Source organism: Cololabis saira, chromosome 11, assembly GCF_033807715.1.
Source record: "Cololabis saira isolate AMF1-May2022 chromosome 11, fColSai1.1, whole genome shotgun sequence".
In the NCBI taxonomy this organism is placed as follows: Eukaryota; Metazoa; Chordata; class Actinopteri; order Beloniformes; family Belonidae; genus Cololabis; species Cololabis saira.
Window position 1 is genome coordinate 16,977,885 of NC_084597.1, and position 18,516 is coordinate 16,996,400.

General features: G+C 39.4%; 1 protein-coding gene across 4 annotated transcripts in view; it reads right to left on the reverse strand.

Annotated features, from left to right (window-relative positions):
• tnpo1 (transportin 1) overlaps nt 1-18,516 on the reverse strand; it is a 37,219-nt gene that overhangs the window by 10,495 nt on the left and 8,208 nt on the right. For all 4 annotated transcript variants that reach the window (XR_009783479.1, XM_061733833.1, XM_061733832.1 and 1 more), the window contains 11 exons: nt 8,176-8,309; nt 7,588-7,669; nt 7,013-7,135; nt 5,869-5,987; nt 5,490-5,550; nt 5,065-5,233; nt 4,713-4,865; nt 4,390-4,615; nt 4,091-4,262; nt 3,792-3,878; nt 3,545-3,652 (listed from right to left, as the gene is read on the reverse strand). Coding sequence is in view for 3 of the 4 variants with exons in the window: in XM_061733833.1 (XP_061589817.1) it covers nt 3,545-3,652; nt 3,792-3,878; nt 4,091-4,262; nt 4,390-4,615; nt 4,713-4,865; nt 5,065-5,233; nt 5,490-5,550; nt 5,869-5,987; nt 7,013-7,135; nt 7,588-7,669; nt 8,176-8,309 (1,434 nt within the window). In the remaining variant the exon portion in view is untranslated. The remainder of the gene's footprint in view (nt 1-3,544; nt 3,653-3,791; nt 3,879-4,090; nt 4,263-4,389; nt 4,616-4,712; nt 4,866-5,064; nt 5,234-5,489; nt 5,551-5,868; nt 5,988-7,012; nt 7,136-7,587; nt 7,670-8,175; nt 8,310-18,516) is intronic.

Consider the following 18,516-nt stretch of genomic DNA (forward strand, 5'->3'; position numbering starts at 1 on the left):
ACAGGTAGTTTTAGGTGTGCATGAGGCCACGTTTACACGTAGCCGGGTATTTACAAAAACGGATATTTTCCGTTCTCCGTTTTCAAAAATATCCTTGTTTACACGGACTCGCATGAAAACGCTGTTAACGTCATGCCAGCCAATCAGAATCCTGGAAAAAACATCAACAAATGACACGTGTAACTTCCAGTTAAGGCTGATTTATGGTTCTGCGTTACACCAACGAAGAGCCTACGGCGTAGGGTACGCGGCGACGCACACCGTACGGCGCGCATCGCCGCGTACCTTACGCCGTAGGCTCTGCGTCGATTTAACGCGGGACCATAATTCAGGCTTTATTTCCAAGACGGAACGATAGTCTGAGAGAATTTAAAACAGGTAAAATAAAAGAAAATATTGACGGTGGCCAAACAAATTGTAAACACAGGTCGCACTCATGACGCTGCTGGTGACGTTTCTGTGACGTAAATCTCCGTTTTCCTCCGTTTTCCTCTGTTTAGACGCAAACGTGAAAACGGAGTTTTTGAAAATCTCCACTTTGGCCGGAGTTTTCAGAAATGATCGTTTTTGGGGGCTTTGACCTCCGTTTTCGTGTAAACGAACTGCCAAAACGCATGAAAACGCCTCTGTTTTTGCCCCGTGTAAACGGGGCCTCAGAGACTTCTGAGCAATTGTTTATAACACTGTAGCTGCATCAGAAGCTTTGTACACTGTGGTCTGTTGGAATGGTGGCATCAGTGAATTAACATAAAATAAGCTAGATAAATTAATAAAAGAGGGGCATTTCTGTCCTGGGATGTCCTCTGGACTGTGTGGAGCAAGCGGGCGACAGAACATCGTTGGTTGGTCAGGCTGTCAAACACCATGACCAACCTCTCCCTTAAACACATTGAGGGCATAAAATTGCTACTTCGGCCACAACCTGTTGCACCCACTGTGCAAGGAGGTCATTTGTCAGAGTCTCCAATATCAGATCATGAAACCCATACACAGGTATAATGCAATTTGTGCAATTTACTTTGTCACCGCTTGAGGGCACTAAAGCATGCTGTAAACAATGCAATGGCCGTAAACAACCCTGAAAGTGCTACCAGTGCAAAGTTGACAGTTGTGTGGGTCATAGGAACCCTCTCTGTGACTATACACACTTCTTACAAATGCTGCATGATCATTCAATCTCATGTAGAAATTCCTTTAAATATTTTTTTGCACTATTTTAACATCCAATCTCACATCACTACAAATAACCCCCACAGCAGTTGACCCGTGTCCAGATGGAGATGAGTTTTCATTAGTAGTAAGTTACTGTTTAAGGTAATATAAAGTCAAAGTAGAAGTGAAGTACTATGCAGATGCTGAGAGCAAATTTAAAAAAAGTATCAGACAAGAGGTCTTGGAATGTGTCCGTGACAACTATTATAAGCTGGAGGGTGCAGTGGTGCTCTTGGTACAGAGGGAGCGCGTGCAGCAAGATTTCCTCCTGGTGAAATGAGCGCTTGTAGAATCAGGAAATAATAATCACACATTCAGAGTCTTGCCAACTCCTGATCTTTTCCCTGGGAATGTTTGCCGAATTCAAAACATTGGCTTATGTGCCGCTGGTAATTCCCATCTCCAGTGTGGCAGCAGTAATTAAAAAAAACATAAGAAGTCATCTGTCTGAGGCAAAGACACACGTTTTAATCACAGTCACCACTCTGCCTTGATGTGTTTGATTGCACAAAAGCCAAAAGCCACTTTAAATCCATGCGGGACAGGAGAAAGTTTCAAATTGGAGGCAATGCCACAGCAGGTGAGCTGAGTAATTTCAGTTATTTCCTGTGGATGGTCTCTGCATGTCCCAGCTGTAAAACTTTAGTGTTCATAATTGCCTGTTTAGTCATAATGATCAGTTTTGGAAAACTCTGATGTCAATGCAAAGGCAAAACCCACAAAAAAACATTGCGCAACCTGTGGTATAAAGTAGGGATGTCCCGATACCATTTTTTTCACACCGAGTACGAGTATTTAATTTGTGTACTTGCCGATACCGAGTACCGATCCGATACTTCTACCACAAAAATAACTAGGCTAAAAATGCAATGAATTGGAAGACTTTCCTCCGCACTTTAGTCTCATCGCAGGAACATCAACTGCGCATGTGCGGTGATTCACCTGAAGCCGTCCGTGTGAAACAACATAAACAATCAAATAGAATTTAAAAAACAGGCTAAATGAAATGATGTTACACACTCTTGTACAGTATGTGGGGGTATGCACCTTAAAGTTGGTTGCGATCCGCCAATAAAACAGAGAAGAAGAACATAAATAATCCCATTGTTACAGTCCGGTTATATAGAGTGGTGCCCGTGGGTGAGACTAGCAGTGCCGTTTCAGGCAAGATAGTAGGGCTGGGCGATGTATCGAGATTTTAATATATATCGATATATTTTCAAATGCGATATGGTACGAGAAAATATCGTTTATATCCATTAAATTTTATTTTTATTTTTTTTTTATGATTTTGATATAGCTTATTTGGGGACAAATTGACTTGAATGTTTTATTTGAGATTTGCACAAATGTTTTGTTATTTGCACAACTATCGACCTCAGTTGAAAAGTCTGCCTGTTATTGTACAGTGTATTTTAATTTAATTGTTGTGCAGGAAAGGGATATTTGTTTTATTTTATTCAAGAAGCATTTTTATTCTATATATGCAGGCAGTTTATTTTTATTTCATTTGTTTTATACATTTTGATATTGTGCAGACCTCTGTTAATAAATGTATCTGTGTGACATTTGGCACGAGGCTTTGTATTAAAACTGACTGTTTTTTTAAGGGTTTGCCTCAGAAAAAAATGAAGCTAACAGAAATGCTATGCTATAATGCTTTGGGGGAAACCCCAATTAAGGCACAGAAAAAATATCGAGATATACATCGAGTATCACCATTCAGCTAGAAAATATCGAGATATGACTTTTGGTCCATATCGCCCAGCCCTACAAGATAGTGACAATTAATGCAAGCGGGATATCAACAGTGTGGACATATTTCAAAATAAGGGACGGCGACAGAAGCAAGACAGACTGCGGGCTGTCGGCGCGGCTAACGCGGATAACGCGGCTAACACGGCTAACCAGAATGGATTGTTTATGTTGTACTGTGAGTTACGTGGAGTGTTTAATAAAGTTCCCTGTGAGTAAGGGTAATACTCAACCGTCCAGTTTGTATAATTAAGGAAGATAGAATTTACTGAAACATGGAACAGCCACAGAGCTGCTGCTCAGCCAGGCTGCAGACTGACCCGGGGAGCCGCGGGGCGGCTCAACATCTCCCCCTAGCGGCGCTAACCAGTAACTACAACAACAATGAAGTATCGGTGCATGGTATCGGACAACTTTTGCGAGTACGAGTATATGAGAGCAGTATCGGCCCCGATACCGATACCAGTATCGGTATCGAGGCATCCCTAGTATAAAGTAAGTAGTGTGTGTGTCTGTGTGTCTGTGTGTGTGTGTGTGTGTGTGTGTGTGTGCACAGAGTTGGGTCGTACACACTCACCATGGCCTGAGCGAGAGTCTTCTGGACCAGGTTGACACAGCGTTGGTACACGGGCTCACAGTAGGGCAGGAAGCCACTCTGCAGGGCTGTGGCTACAGACGACAGACACTGAAGGAGACAGACGGAGGAAAGCGAGACAATCAGAGGCCTGTCCAAACTTACTGTGAATAAACTTGAAGTGATACCACTGATGTGATGCATAGAGGGTTTTTTTCCAGCAGTCTGTGCCTATGCTCAGGAAACTCACCTCTAATAAGGGGAAGAGATCTTTATCTTCATCTTTTAGTTGGTTCCACTTCTGGATCAATGGTGGCATCAACATCTGGATGTACTCCTAGTAAATACACCATTCAATACACAAGTATTGAGTAACATTTTCATGTACAATCAAAAATAAACAGTCAAGAAATATTGTTGGAATTTTTTTTTTCTGCATTTGAAAGTGTCCTTACCACTACGAGAATAAAAGTAAAATGAACACATCAAAGAAAATGTCTAATCCTTAAAACTCTTAAGTGAGACTTCACATATTGCTGCGGAGCGTACCGGTTGATTGAGATGGTGGCCAACCGAATCTGCAAGGGTTCCTATTGCATCATAGAGGATGAGGAGATTTTTGTGTTGATACTTGCTGAAAGCAAAAACCAGTGTGTCTAGGATGAACGCCAGGTAGGGCACCAGCTCTGTGCAAGCCTCCTCCTCCAAAGTGGCAAAGGCACTAGTGGGCATTAAAACAAGACATTAAAACCCAGGAAAGATACAAATGTGGGCTACACCTTCTCAAATAAGAGCTAGATTCAAGATGCATGTGTACAGTTATGGCTTTGCCATGATTTCCTCCTAACCTGCATGCAGCCTCCTGCACACGCTTGTTACTATCCAGAATACGTTTGAGCAGCTCCGTCATTAAAGGTTTCAGGTAAATATCTGGAGGCTGGGTGACGGCCCAGTGCGCATAGCGGCTCAGCGTCCAGCAGGTGATGGATCTCACCAGCGCCTTTTTGTCAGACAAACACTGGATGAGATGTGGGATGAGCTCAGGGAGATATGGGATCATGCCTTGCATACAGCCTGGAAACAGAGAGGGGTAAAAAAAAAAAAGAAAAGGTCATTTTAAGCAGGGTTTCTCATAATTCATCCTTCTGTTCACCTTTCTTCCTCCTCTTACCTTCAGCTATAGCTCCCAGCACTAATATTCCAGATTCTTTGACTACCCACTCTGGATGGAAAAGCAGCTCTTTGAGCAAAGGCAGAATGTGCAGTAAGAGATCATCTGTGAACACGTTGGCCAACACATCTAGTGCTGCAGCAGAACACTTGCCTAACGTTTGGAGAAACAAACAGAAGCAAAAGGGTGCAGACAAACATGACACAGACACAACATGCACAATACAAAGAGGAAAAATGATCAAAACATAGTTTCCCATTTCTCTGCAAAGTTAAAACACAATTGATGCAAAAAAAAAAAAGAATAAATGGAGACACCCAGACGGCTCAATTTTCGCTGGCACCGCACTCACGCAGATTCCAGTCAGAAATAGTATCATCATCATCCAGTTCATCATCCTCATCTTCCTCTTCCTCAATCCCTTCACCCTCATGTTGCTGGGCAACTGTGCGAGAGCGGTGAAAGCGTGGTCGGATGTCTTGCTCATTATCTGGAATGGCCTCATCCTCCTCAATGTCCCCCTGAAAGCACATGTATGGAATCATCTTTTTATAACTCTGTTAAATGGCTGGACTTTGTGCTACATGTAATGTCATCGAAAATTATCTTTGTCCAATAAAAATGTTTTGATTTTATTAATAAATCAAAATTAGTCAAAAATATTTGTGCTGTCCAGAACTGCACAAAACTTTAATCAGCTGCTTGTCATCCTGGCTCACTGAGCGATTCATATCTGTCTGTATCTCCAGGTACACATATTACAGAACACCAACTGACCTTGAGCAGGATAATGTCAATTTCAGAGTACTTCATCCCGTTGACGAGTACCGGAATGAGCCTGGAACACGAGCCAGAGGAAGAATTATTTGAAGAAAAAAAAAAAAGGCAAGGATATGTCAGAGCTCAGGAAATCACTCACATCTGAATCCTACTTTGAAAACAGTTAAATGTGCCAGTTTGGTGACAAATGCTACAACTGAGGTCAACAGCCAGTGGGGTTCTTAATCAGCTTCCCATGTGGCAATAAGAAAGAATATCACTCTGTTACTTCCTCGCTGCCAAGGACGCTATGAATCAGCGGATCTTAACACTGCCGTAGCAGCAGGGTATCAGTTTGTGTATTACTGTATATGAACGTGTGTGGTTGCATTCTTACTGGGCGAGGTGACCACTCAGCAGTTCCTTACACACTGGCTGCTCCGCCAGCGTAAGCCAGAACTCGCATGCCTCCAAGGCAACGTTCTCATCGTGATCCTGAGTCCTCTGAAGCATGTACTGCGAGGGGTATTCAATTTGGCACACTTAATGCTTTTTGTTTATAACACCACAAATCTCATTCATCAGCTCTGGTAGAAACATCAGCAGCCAACTTTTTGTCAGCTCAAAAGGCATTGAACTTTAAATATCTGCAAACATATCAGAGGCTATATTCTATTTATGTTACTTAAAACATCTTAGATCAACCATTTGGTTCTTATAAAATAACCGTTCAGCAGGGTGTTTTGTGTGGGAATGACTGCAGCTAGGGCTGTTCGATTAATCGATTTTAAATCGTAATCGCGATTATGTAATTAGAACGATGTTAAAACATGAAAATCGTAAAATCGATTTTTCCCTTTTTTTTTTTATTATTATTTTTTTTTTACCTTGTCTGCACACATATTAATGATTGATGGAAATACCTCTCAATAGCTGCGACAAGTGCCCCATTACACACCTCTACCTCCTTCATGGGTTGCATTATTATTTAGCATGCAAAGACCCAGTTTAGTTTAATTAGAAAATGTCTTGTTTTATTTCATTGGAAATATAACTTACTGTATGTTTGCAAGTGCTGATTTTCTGATTTTTTTTTTTCAGAGATAAAACTTTATATTTTATTATATTTTTTAAAACTTTTTTTCAACTTATTTTACAGAGTTTTGCACTTTATTCATTCATTTTTGGTTTAATAAGAGCAAAGTTTGCACTTAAAGCCCAATGGGGCAAATGTTCAATAAAAAAACAGCATATTTGAAATAATTTCTTTGCCTTTTGTCAATTCACAAAATAATCGTAATCGTAATCGAAAATCGGATTTTGAGAGAAAAAAAATCGAGATTTTATTTTTGGGCAAAATCGAACAGCCCTAACTGCAGCTGTTCACAGCAAAGAAAAAACCACCAGTTCAATTATGTGACTTATGGTCATTAAGTGAAGACTTCTTGGAATAAATAATTTAGGATTAATTTTGCTATTTCGTGTTGAATATACATATTGATGCATCATTTATCAGTTTTTGTGTCAGCCTGGACGCTCACCTCTATGATGTTGTGCATGTGCGGCAGGAGACGATCCAGGCGAACCTCCAGCAGCATGACGAGAGCTCTGCAAACGTTCTTCCTCACTTCTGGCTCTTCGTCTGTTGCCAGTGCAAATAGGTTCTGTAGAGGTTGTAAATCAGAGAAATTAAAAAATATATTTATTACAGACGACAAAAAAAAGACACTGTAATCATGTTACATCAAATGTACGTGAGTTCTTAGCCTAATCTGTGTTAAATATTTTGAGAATTCAAATATTAAAGTATTTTGATATGTCTTATGGCCATTTGCACGATTTCTATTGAGTGGAAATCTAAGCTCTTAGGTAGCATTTATTTTGATATCTTAATTCAGACTTACTGTTTTGCATTTTAGCCTCCTGACGCTTTGCAATTGACATTTTAAAAGATGCTGTATGTTTAAATGTTACTGATGACAAGATCAATAACATCTAACATTAGCTTCTATTCTTTTATCTGCATGAATACTTTCAGACTAACAGCCACTTCCTCAGTGACATCATTTTCTTTCTATAAAGTGTATCCCTTAAGATACATCTCCCTCTGACTTGCCTCAATGAAAGGGTCGATGTGAAGCATAAGAGCCTGAGTCCTGTTGATGATGAACTGATTGACGCAGGCGATGGCATGAGACCTGCAACACAACGACCACCACTTAAGAGTCACGGCAACAAGTTTTCCTCACATGTTGCACGCTATGAATGCAGCGTCTGTGTTACGTTTGCCCTGTTTGAGTTCATTTAACCTCTGAATATAAAGAACCCTTTTCTTCCGTCTAACAGCATGCTGAGGTATAATTCAAACGTTTGATTACAATCCGTCTTGTCTTTACAGGAAGGTTGAGCACACACTAAAGGCATAAATGACAGCCTTGTTTTCAACTTAAAGCTGGATATATTATTGACATTTAACAAATACAGGAGCTTTCATGTTGTACATCTTCAGTAAGAATTATTTAGGACATTTAAATTTGATACCATAAATTGATAAAAAAATAAATAAAAATGTTAAAAAGAAGCATTAATGCTCAGGCAAAAAGTGAGTGGATAGCCAGATTTACTATCTGAAAATGATAAAACATTAGCTAACTTTACATAAAAATAATAAATTTATGGAAAAACACAAGACAAATTGTCATACCTAATTTTAGGACTGCTGTGCTTAAAAAACTGCAGAAATTTGGGGATCATGATGTTGAGTGGACGGTCCAGCATGTCGCTGTCCAGGATCTCTGCAGAGTCCTCACAGATCTTCTGCAGGGCTCCAAATGCTCCCTGACAACAAAGAAGAGTCCACAAATTAATTCAAATATGTAGCTATAGCACAAGATGTAATAACTATGTAGTTACATTAAGCTAACAAGACTGTTATATCAAACACTGAGGTGGAGCAGAAAATGCTTGATAAGATGCTTCAGACTGCATGCTGAACTTATTTGTCTTGACGTCCTCCCATACTTGGAAACAAATATCCATCATATTTCAAAAATTGTTAACATCTAGGGGCCCTGAATAGTTCAGTGGGATGAGCGGGCGTCATTTGTAGAGGCTATAGTCCTCATGCAGGCAGCGCAGGTTTGAGTCCCGGCTAGGAATGGGCGATATTTTACCGTTCACGATAAACCGTCAAAAAAATTCCTCACGATAAGAATTTGTCATCTCGCGATAAAAACGATAAATTTCCCTTGATGATGTTTTTGTGTAAAGCTGATTTTTGGAAGGAAGGAAGGAAGGAAGGAAGGAAGGAAGGAAGGAAGGAAGGAAGGAAGGAAGGAAGGAAGGAAGGAAGGAAGGAAGGAAGGAAGGAAGGAAGGAAGGAAAGATGACGGGAAGAAGGAAGGAGAGAGCAGGAGGAAGGAAGGAAGGAAGGAAGGAAGGAAGGAAGGAAGGAAGGAAGGAAGGAAGGAAGGAAGGAAGGAAGGAAGGAAGGAAGGAAGGAAGGAGAGAGAGAGAGAAAGGATAAATTCCCGTTGATGACGTTTTTGTGCAACAAACATGGCGGATCTGAGAGTGAGATAGATTTATAGTTGAAAAGGTGGAGTTGAATTGGTATTTTTTTTAAATCGTCATTTTTATCGTTATCGGGATAAATGCCAGAAATTATCGTGATACATTTTTTAGTCTATACCGCCCATCCCTAGTCCCGGCCTGCCACTCTATACTGCAATGCCCCCCCCTCCTCTCTCTACCTACTTTCTCAATAAAGGCCACTAGTGCCACAAAAACCTTTAAAAGGAAGAAAAAAAAATGGTTAAAATGGTTAACGTCATTTGCCTTGTGGTGAAAATGTTACATATAAATATTGTGAAATATTGAGCTTCTACAACCCCATCTGCTCTTCTGTCAGCCAGAGCCTGCTTCATTAACTACCATGCAGTAGCACTCACACCCATCATCATGAAGTGCTTTAAAACTGCTAGTCATGAAACCCATCAAGACAGTTCTCCCTCACTCCCTGGACCCGTTCCAGCTTGCATATTAGCCCAACCGGTCAACTGATGATGCAGTTTCCACAGAACTCCACGCAGCTCTCATCCATATAGAAAATAAGGACTCATGCTGAATGCTGTTCACAGACTTCAGCTCAACATTCAACACAATCATTCCACAGCAGATCAACAAACTGGACCGGCTGTGGCTGAAAACCCTGCTGCACAACTAGCTGCTGAACTTCCTCATTGGGAGACGTCAGACAGTGCAGGTTGGCAGAGACACATCCATAAGGAACACCAGAGCTCCCCAAGGATATGTGCTGAGCCATCTCCTCTTCATTTTGCTGACCCATGTATGTACACCAACACACAACACAAACATCTGCAGATGACAAAACTGTGCTAGGTCTCATCTCCAGGGCAGGCTTACTCTGAATATGAAAAAGACAGTTTCTATGTGTTTTTCTATTAAAAAAACATCACAATCAGAAAATCTCAGAGTGACAATGCAGGGAGAAGAAATTGAGAAGGTAAATGAATTTAAATTCTTGGGTGTGGTACTGGATTCAAAACTTACATTTAGTAAACATGTAAAAAAATATCAAAAACAATAAAAAGTAATCTAAACTGTTTTAAATTGATCAGACCTCATATAAAGCAGCACAGCTTTATATGCATGGAATGATTTTCTCCCATATGTCATATTGTGTTACAGTGTGGAGCCAAACTTGTGTAACTGTGATTAAGCCTATCTCATCTCTATATAATCAAGCCTTAAAAATAATGGATAAAAAACCGATGAGATGGCATCCCTGTCACATATTGAAACAGTACAACATGCTTAGTTTTGATAATTTCTTAAAGTTTTCTACACTCAAACTGGTTTTTAAGTGTCTACAGAACCTAGCACCAGATGTTTTATGTAAGTTAGTTAGCAGGCAGAATAGTGGTAGGATCACCAGGGGAACAACAAGTGGTAACTGTAAGGTTGAACGCCGTAAGACCTCCTTTGGGCAGTCAGCGTTCTCTATAAAAGGGCTCTCAAATGTGGAACACACTGCCAACTGAGATAAAAACAACTCAAGATTTTAAGGTTTTTACTAAAAATGTCAAAGACTGGTTGAAGCAAAATCAGAAATGTACGCATTTTTAATCACCTGTAACCGCTAGTAGGGTGCTCTCTTGCAAGCTGAGAATTGTAAATAGGATATAGCTTTGCATGTTGAAAATTGAATGTATTTTTGTTTCTTTTTCTCCTTTCTTTCATTTTCTTTTACTAAAAGCCTAACTAGGGACAGGAGATGGAAACTAGCAATAGCTATACTCTCTGTATGCAGAACATCAGTCGTTGGCTTGTTTGTAATGAGTGAATGTGATCACATGTAAACCTGCATTGTCCCTATTAAATAAAATAAATTAAATTAAACAGAGAACAGGAACGAGGTGCAACTTGTGGCCTTGGGGTGCAGAGACCACAACCTCTCCCTGAATGTGGAGAAGACAAAGGGAATTGTCATGGACTTCAGGAGAGCACAGTGACCACAGTTGACAATGGTGCAGGTGAACAGTACCAAATTCCTGAGTGTGTACATCACTGTGAACCTCTCCTGGAGCAACAACCCCGAATCTCTGACCAAGAATGGACAGCAGCGCCTCTACTTTCTCTGCAAGTTCAGAAGAGCGAGAGCCTTTCCCTCCGTCATGTGGACCTTCTATAGAGACGCTGGTGAGAGCATCCTGTCTGTCTGCAGGTGTGTTTCCACTAGCACCTGCAAGACAGCTTCATTCATCAGGCTGAACCCTCCCTGCTCTGCCCCCGTTCTCCCTTCTGTCCCCTACACAAGAACTCCGACCCCACCCACCCACTGAACTGTGGACACTTCAGCACCCACTCACCCCATCTATTTCTCTCCCACAAACTCCAGCAACTTTATTCCCTTGCATCCTCTCCGCACCTCAGTCATAAATGTCATAATAAGTTTAATCAACCATAGCACTAATAACATTGGACTGTTTACACCTGTACCATAACTTCACTATTTTGAACCATTAACATCTTTTTTTGTCTCAATGTGCCTTATATTTTGTGCCTGTATTTTGAATTTTATGTTATAGATTTGAGTGTAAACGCACATTTTATTCTCTATATGTTTAGTACATATGGCAGTATTGACAATAAGGGTGACTTTGACAGTAACCTTGAAAGATTTGGAAAACAGAAAAACACAAACCAATTTATATTAGCCGAGTGATAAATGTTTAGTATGCATCCTCACGAAATGCTGCAGACTTCAGTGTCTTGCACAAAAAAATTAAAATAAATAAATAAATAAATCCAGCCTGGAAAGCAGACACAAGAAACCGACACCAACGCTGTTTGAAATGTGTTTCCATGGAAACGGCTCCCATATCGACATTACTTTTAGATGACAGATACAGAGCCGTCTCGAACAAATGTGGAGCAAGAATTAAATGAAGGTTTCAAGGTCACATTTGATGTAAATTTTCTTTTTAAAATGCAAAGTACTTTCCCAGTGTCTTGCAATAAAATTGGTTAAAAGCATCAGACTCAGGAAATGTCATATAAAGGAATATTATTTGAAAAAGACACAAAAAAAAAAAACCTTGGAAGTTGCACAATATGAATTGAGATACTGGTGCTGAATCTTAAAAAAGGTTTGATAACGTATGCTGATACACTGCTCGACTCCAATTTGACCTCTGTGAAAACGTGAGGAGCAAGACAAGCCTGCTCCCAGTGACGTCAAAACATCATACATTAATTTCAGTGCCAGCGTGACAGCAGAGAAGGGCAGAATAATCTGCTTCCTTGGTAAAATCCCACTTCCAGTTACTGCTCCTGAAGGTCGTTCAACATGGGATTGCGAGACATGCACACGATGGCAATTCAGAGCAAAGATAAATATGCATTTAGTCAACTCAACAGCTCATGGAAATTTTAAGAATTTTAATAACATACATAAGCATGAAGGCAACAAAGACTAACATACATGCTTATTTCCCCTCTGGGGGAGGAATCAACGTGACCCTAACGACACCACTGCGACCACTTGCCAGCTGCCATTAATCAAAACAGTAAAACTGCTCTGGCAAATCCTATATAAAGCCATCCACCACCATTACACTTGGCAGCCAATGCACCTGCTTGTTTCTTTTTATAGATGCAAGGCAGGGTAAAGGGTTGAGACGTTTGGGAGGTTGAGGGGTCTTCTGCCAAAGAGACACACAATAAAAAATTATAGTCTGACAACATAAAAGATCTTAAAACACATGTAGATACGTTAGTCTGAATTACTCGTGCGTATACAGTTTCAATTAGACCCAAATTGATCTATATGCTCTCCTCACGCTCTACGGTTCTGGACCAAGAAAAAGAAGCCAGTAACAACACAATTAAGTACAAGGAATGACACATATCATGCTATTCATTGAATCGCATTATAGCAAGTATTTATAGGAAGTAGGGCTGGGCGATATATCGAGATTTTAATATATATCGATATATTTTCAAACGCGATATGGTACGAGACAATATCGTATATCGATTTGAAAAAAAAATAAATAAATAAATTTTGATATACGGTAGCTTATTTTGTGACAAATTGACTTGAATGTTTTATTTGAGATTTGCACAAATGTTTTGTTATTTGCACAACTGTCAACCTCAGTGGAAAAGTCTGCCTGTTACTGTCTACATTGTATTAATTGTACAGTGTATTTTAATTTAATTGTTATGCAGGAAAGGGATATTTGTTTTATTTTATTCAAGAAGCATTTTTATTCTATATATGCAGGCAGTTTATTTTTATTTCATTTGTTTTATACATTTTGATATTGTGCAGATCTCTGTTAATAAAGGAACCTGTGTGACATTTGGCACGAGGCTTTGTATTAAAACTGATTGTTTTTTAAGGGTTTGTCTCAGAAAAAAATAAAGCTAACAGAGATGCTATGCTATAATGCTTTGGGGGAAACCCCAATTATGGCACAGAAAAAATATCGAGATATATATCGAGTATCGCCATTCAGCTAGAAAATATCGAGATATGACTTTTGGTCCATATCGCCCAGCCCTAATAGGAAGTATAGCAAACATTTAATAAAAGATCAACGACATATACAAAATTTATAGCGCTCAAAAGTTGTACCAATTCACAGAGTTCTTTTCCTGCGTGACATAACAGGTCAATGGGAAAACAGTCAATACTACTATATAAATTTCCATAATAATTTCCAGCTATCATAATTTGACATACTTCAGTAGAAGACAAGTACTGAAGCCCAACTAAATGACCCACCAGTAGCTCCACTTGATTGATACCTAAACCATAAACATTAAGATTTTGTTGAGCTGAAAAGCCTGACATTACCGAGGTGATACAAATATTTTGTTACTCTATATTCAAGCAGTTAAAAAGACAATTATATCACATGAAAATGCATTGTTCTAAGCCATCATTTTACCACATACCCACACCACCCATGACAACCAGGAACTACACTTTTTTTTACTCTGTGTGGGGCTTTTTACTATAAACAGCAAACATGGTGCAAGCACACTGCACATCACCAACAGTACAGATTCACACTGACTAAGGACCGCTGTCACCAAATATATCTTCAAAATAGACATCAAAGCTATATAAGCAGTGACAGAGTGAATTATTTAGGGGATCTGGTGACAGTCAGCAAAATTAACCAGGTATTTGCTCTCTAGTAGAGTTACAAGGTTTGCTGCAGATTTATAAGCAGCCACCGCAGTTCCTGAACACACCGAGATGATAACACTGATTACTAGGGGTGGGCAAAAATATCGATATGGCAATATATCGCGATACTTTTCCAGCCGATTCAATATCGATATTAAAAATTTGAATATCGATTTTTTTTTATTTTTTTATCCCCGATTATTGCCACTCTCTACCAACCCTGGGAGGGCCCTGCACTGAGCTCAGGTTTTATTTCACGTTTTCTTTCATTTTATAATTTAATTTTTATATAACACAATTGCCTGTCCTTAAAAAATGAAAAATAATGGACAGAGGTTTATTTATTTATGGATTTATATCTATACTGACTGATCACTGTGCCTGTCCTTGGTTTTAGTACCCATCTTTCTTGTGTTTATTATCATTTGCCACATAATTAAAGCAACCTCATACTAAATTTAATGTTGATTTCATATGATGTAAATAATATGAAAAACATATACAAATATGTTGTAACTTTAGCTTGTATAGTTATAATAAAACATTGTTTTGACTCAGTTTGTCCCATGAATTGTCACTATAATCTGATGAACGTGCAACTCGGATTTTAAGATCCATCACTATCATCTGATGTACATATATACAACTTGGATTTTAAGATGTGTAATGCATTTTTTAATTTTTCGGTGAACTATGTAGAATATAATAATCGGGATATTGCATAATCAGGATATCGCAATGTGTATCGTATCGTGGTTCAAGTATCGTGATGCGTATCGTATCGTGAGGTCCTTCCCAATACCCACCCCTACTGATTACAATCTTAATAAAAAAAGAAGAGTGGTGAGAATACATTCTTTGCAAAAAACTAATATACCAGACAATTTTACAAACAAAAACTATGATCAAATGTCCAAACCTTGATGGTTTTTGTTCCAAGTTGAAGTATGAAGCAAGTTTACCAGTTAATAAACTGCATTATTGAATTTGAAATACTGGCGTGAGAAGGGAATCTAGTCATTATGGACACACGTTACATTTCCATGGAACCATGACTAATTTTTATTGCACAGCAGTTCAACAGCTCACAGAAATATGCCAATTCTGAGAGTTTAGAGTGAAATTGTCCACTTTGTAAACATTAAACACCTTTTTTCAAAAAAAGTTTATAGTTGTGAATAGGGCTGTTCGATTAATCGATTTTAAATCGTAATCGCGATTATGTAATTAGAACGATGTTAAAACGTGAAACTCGTAAAATCGATTTTTCACTTCTTTTTTTTTTTTTTTTACCTTGTCTGCACACATATTAATGATTGATACCATATTAATGATTGATGGAAATACCTCTCAATACCTGCGACAAGTGCCCCATCGGAGAGGCTCTTTAGTGTAGGAGGGGGCGTTGGAACATCCCTCAAGCCAGATGCGGTAGACCGGCTCGTGTTCCTTGCAAAAAACTTGCAAATGTGAACAGCAAATGTAATGACTGACATTACACACCTCTACCTCCTTCATGGGTTGCATTATTATTTAGCATGCAAAGACCCAGTTTAGTTTAATTAGAAAATTTTGTTTTATTTAATTGGAAATATAACTTACTGTATGTTTGCAAGTGCTGATTTGCTGATTTTTTTTTCCAGAGATAAAACTTTACATTTTATTATATTTTTTAAAACTTTTTTTCAACTTATTTTACAGAGTTTTGCACTTTATTCATTCATTTTTGGTTTAATAAGAGCAAAGTTTGCACTTAAAGCCCAATGGGGCAAATGTTCAATAAAAAAACAGCATATTTGAAATCATTTCTTTGCCTTTTGTCAATTCACAAAATAATCGTAAATCGGATTTTGAGAGAAAAAAAAAAAAAAAAATCGAGATTTTATTTTTGGGCAAAATCGAACAGCCCTAGTTGTGAACATCTCAGCAGCAGAACGATGATATTTTAAATACGTGACCAAATTAGGGGGCATAGTCTGGTTAGTTTGGGGCAAAAATGGGGTCAAGGCTGCAAATTATGATTAACATTTGAGCCAATGTTTTTCTGTTTATTTAGGGTCCAATAAAGAAATGCAAGAAAATGCAAGGAGCCCAAAAATTTAGGTAGGCGAAGGGTCCAAAACGACCACACCCACTTTTTGCACGCAACATTCTGTATCTCAGCTCCTGAAGGTCGTACAGAGTTGACTTTGGGCTCAAAAGATGCGGGAATGACACATTTATATTAGTGTTATGAAGAAACATATGGCCTAAAACCTTTACTTTTTGGGATATTCAAGAAAAACCCTTTTTTATCACTGAATTGATCAATACCCAAGCCACTTCAGCCTAATCTGCTCATGAAGGCCATGCAGTTTGTTTAGGCAAAAGTTCTAGATCTACTCATGGGGCATAGGCCCCTACTAGTGTTTAAGTTGAGTCATTGTTAGAAGATGAGGACCCCAACAACCACCTAAGAAACAGAGCAAACCATGTGAAGCCTCAAAAAACTTTATTTAAACATATCACACATCCCATCACACAGGATTCAAACACTTGCTTAGGCACTTGCAATATATGAGACATTTCATCCCCCTGCCAGCACAAGAACATGAGGTGCATTTATTAGTTCTGCAGCTACACACCCCTGTTACCGGAGACAATGTGTCTCCTGTGGAAATTGTGCTCCTCCTGACGAAGAGTTCCTCCCCATCGGTAATCCATCCCCATTCAACAACCGGGGGACAAGGGAGTTGTAGAAGGCTGTTCCCCCACAGCCATCCTGCCTGGAATGCAGCTCTCAACAGATGCTGTAGAAGTGCATCCTTACTTGGGGGCAGGTCTCGCAGCTCATCTTTAACAGAGTGCTTGAACAGCTGGAATCTGAGTCCATCTATACTCACACAGTCGTACAGTCCAGCCTTGTTGTACCAGCTCATTACCCAGGGTTCAATAACTTCCATGCTGTTCTTAACTGTCTCGATATCAGGGCAGCAACTTAGTCCTCTCAATGCAGCAGTGAGTACTGTCAACTTACTGTGGTTCATCCAGGCTTTGAATTGAGCATTCTTTGAGTGGCCAAAGAAGGCACTCACAGAATCACAGCCACTGAAAGAATGGAACACAGGCATGGCATCAGCCACATCTCCACCAAGCTTCTTGTGTGCTTCTGTGATTGAGTAGAACTTGCGTTTGTCCAGAACGGCAAAGTCAACGATAAGTTGCAAGTCACAACATACTGACAGGAACTTTGTAGTGAACCCTAGCAGGATGACAACTACATCAGAGTCGACTGTTCGAACTGTAACTGACCTGATCCCCTTGTTTAGCATGTCCATCACATGGACAACGATGCGGTTGTCAGCCTCCTCAAGCATTTCTATGCGGTCATAAAGCTGGATCTCAAAATCTTCGCCAAAGTTTGCAAGGATCTTCCTGCCGTAGTTCAGGGCTACCTTGTTGTCTTGATTAGACAGAAAAGCTTCAAAGAATTGCTTAGATTCGGGCACGGTGTCATTCTCGCTGAAGGCCATCTGTGAACTACCTGCTGACCCCCGATTCTTCCTAGTCGCAGTCTTAATGCTCATAGTCTGGTAGAGGTCAGCCACAATGTCAATACGATTGGCTCCCTTCTCATGACCAATCTTGGAAATGCTGTTCAACACCTTGATGACAAAGTCCCGAAATGTCATGCCTTTGGTGAGAGACTTTGCCAGGATTCGTACTTGCACAGATAGATCTATCACAAGTCCCTCTGAGGGTGTAGATTGAACTTGTACTCCGATGTCCTTCAGGATTTGAGACTTTTGGCTGTGATAAATGTCTCCATCCTTTGTTGACAGGGCTTCTGGTAAACCTGTAATTGAAATGAATAGTTTAACCAAAATTAAATTAGTACTGTTAAATCAATTCACCTATAAAATGAATATTGAATAACTTTGAAATTATATCAACTAGATTTACCCGTGAATTCACCACCAAAGAGCCCCCTTGTCTCTTCTTCTCTCGATATGCAGCAGGGTGCTTGCGCAAGTCTTGAAAGTCTTAATAAGTATGGAATTTTGAAACACTGTTTTCCAGACCTTGAAAAGTCTTGAATTTTGTGTGAAAGTCTTAATAAAGTATGGGGAAAAATGTACGGTAGAATTTTACAGTATATATGCTCAAAGGCAGTGTGAAAATGTAAAATTCATGTTTTGAAACGTTTTCATCAGTAAAAACATAATTTACTGTGAATAATGCAGTCGTTGATTGAATACTAGCCTATAGAAAATTCTAACAAACATTTCTAATAAACACAATTGGTACAATCTCAACCAATGACGTAGGCAGTGGGCACAC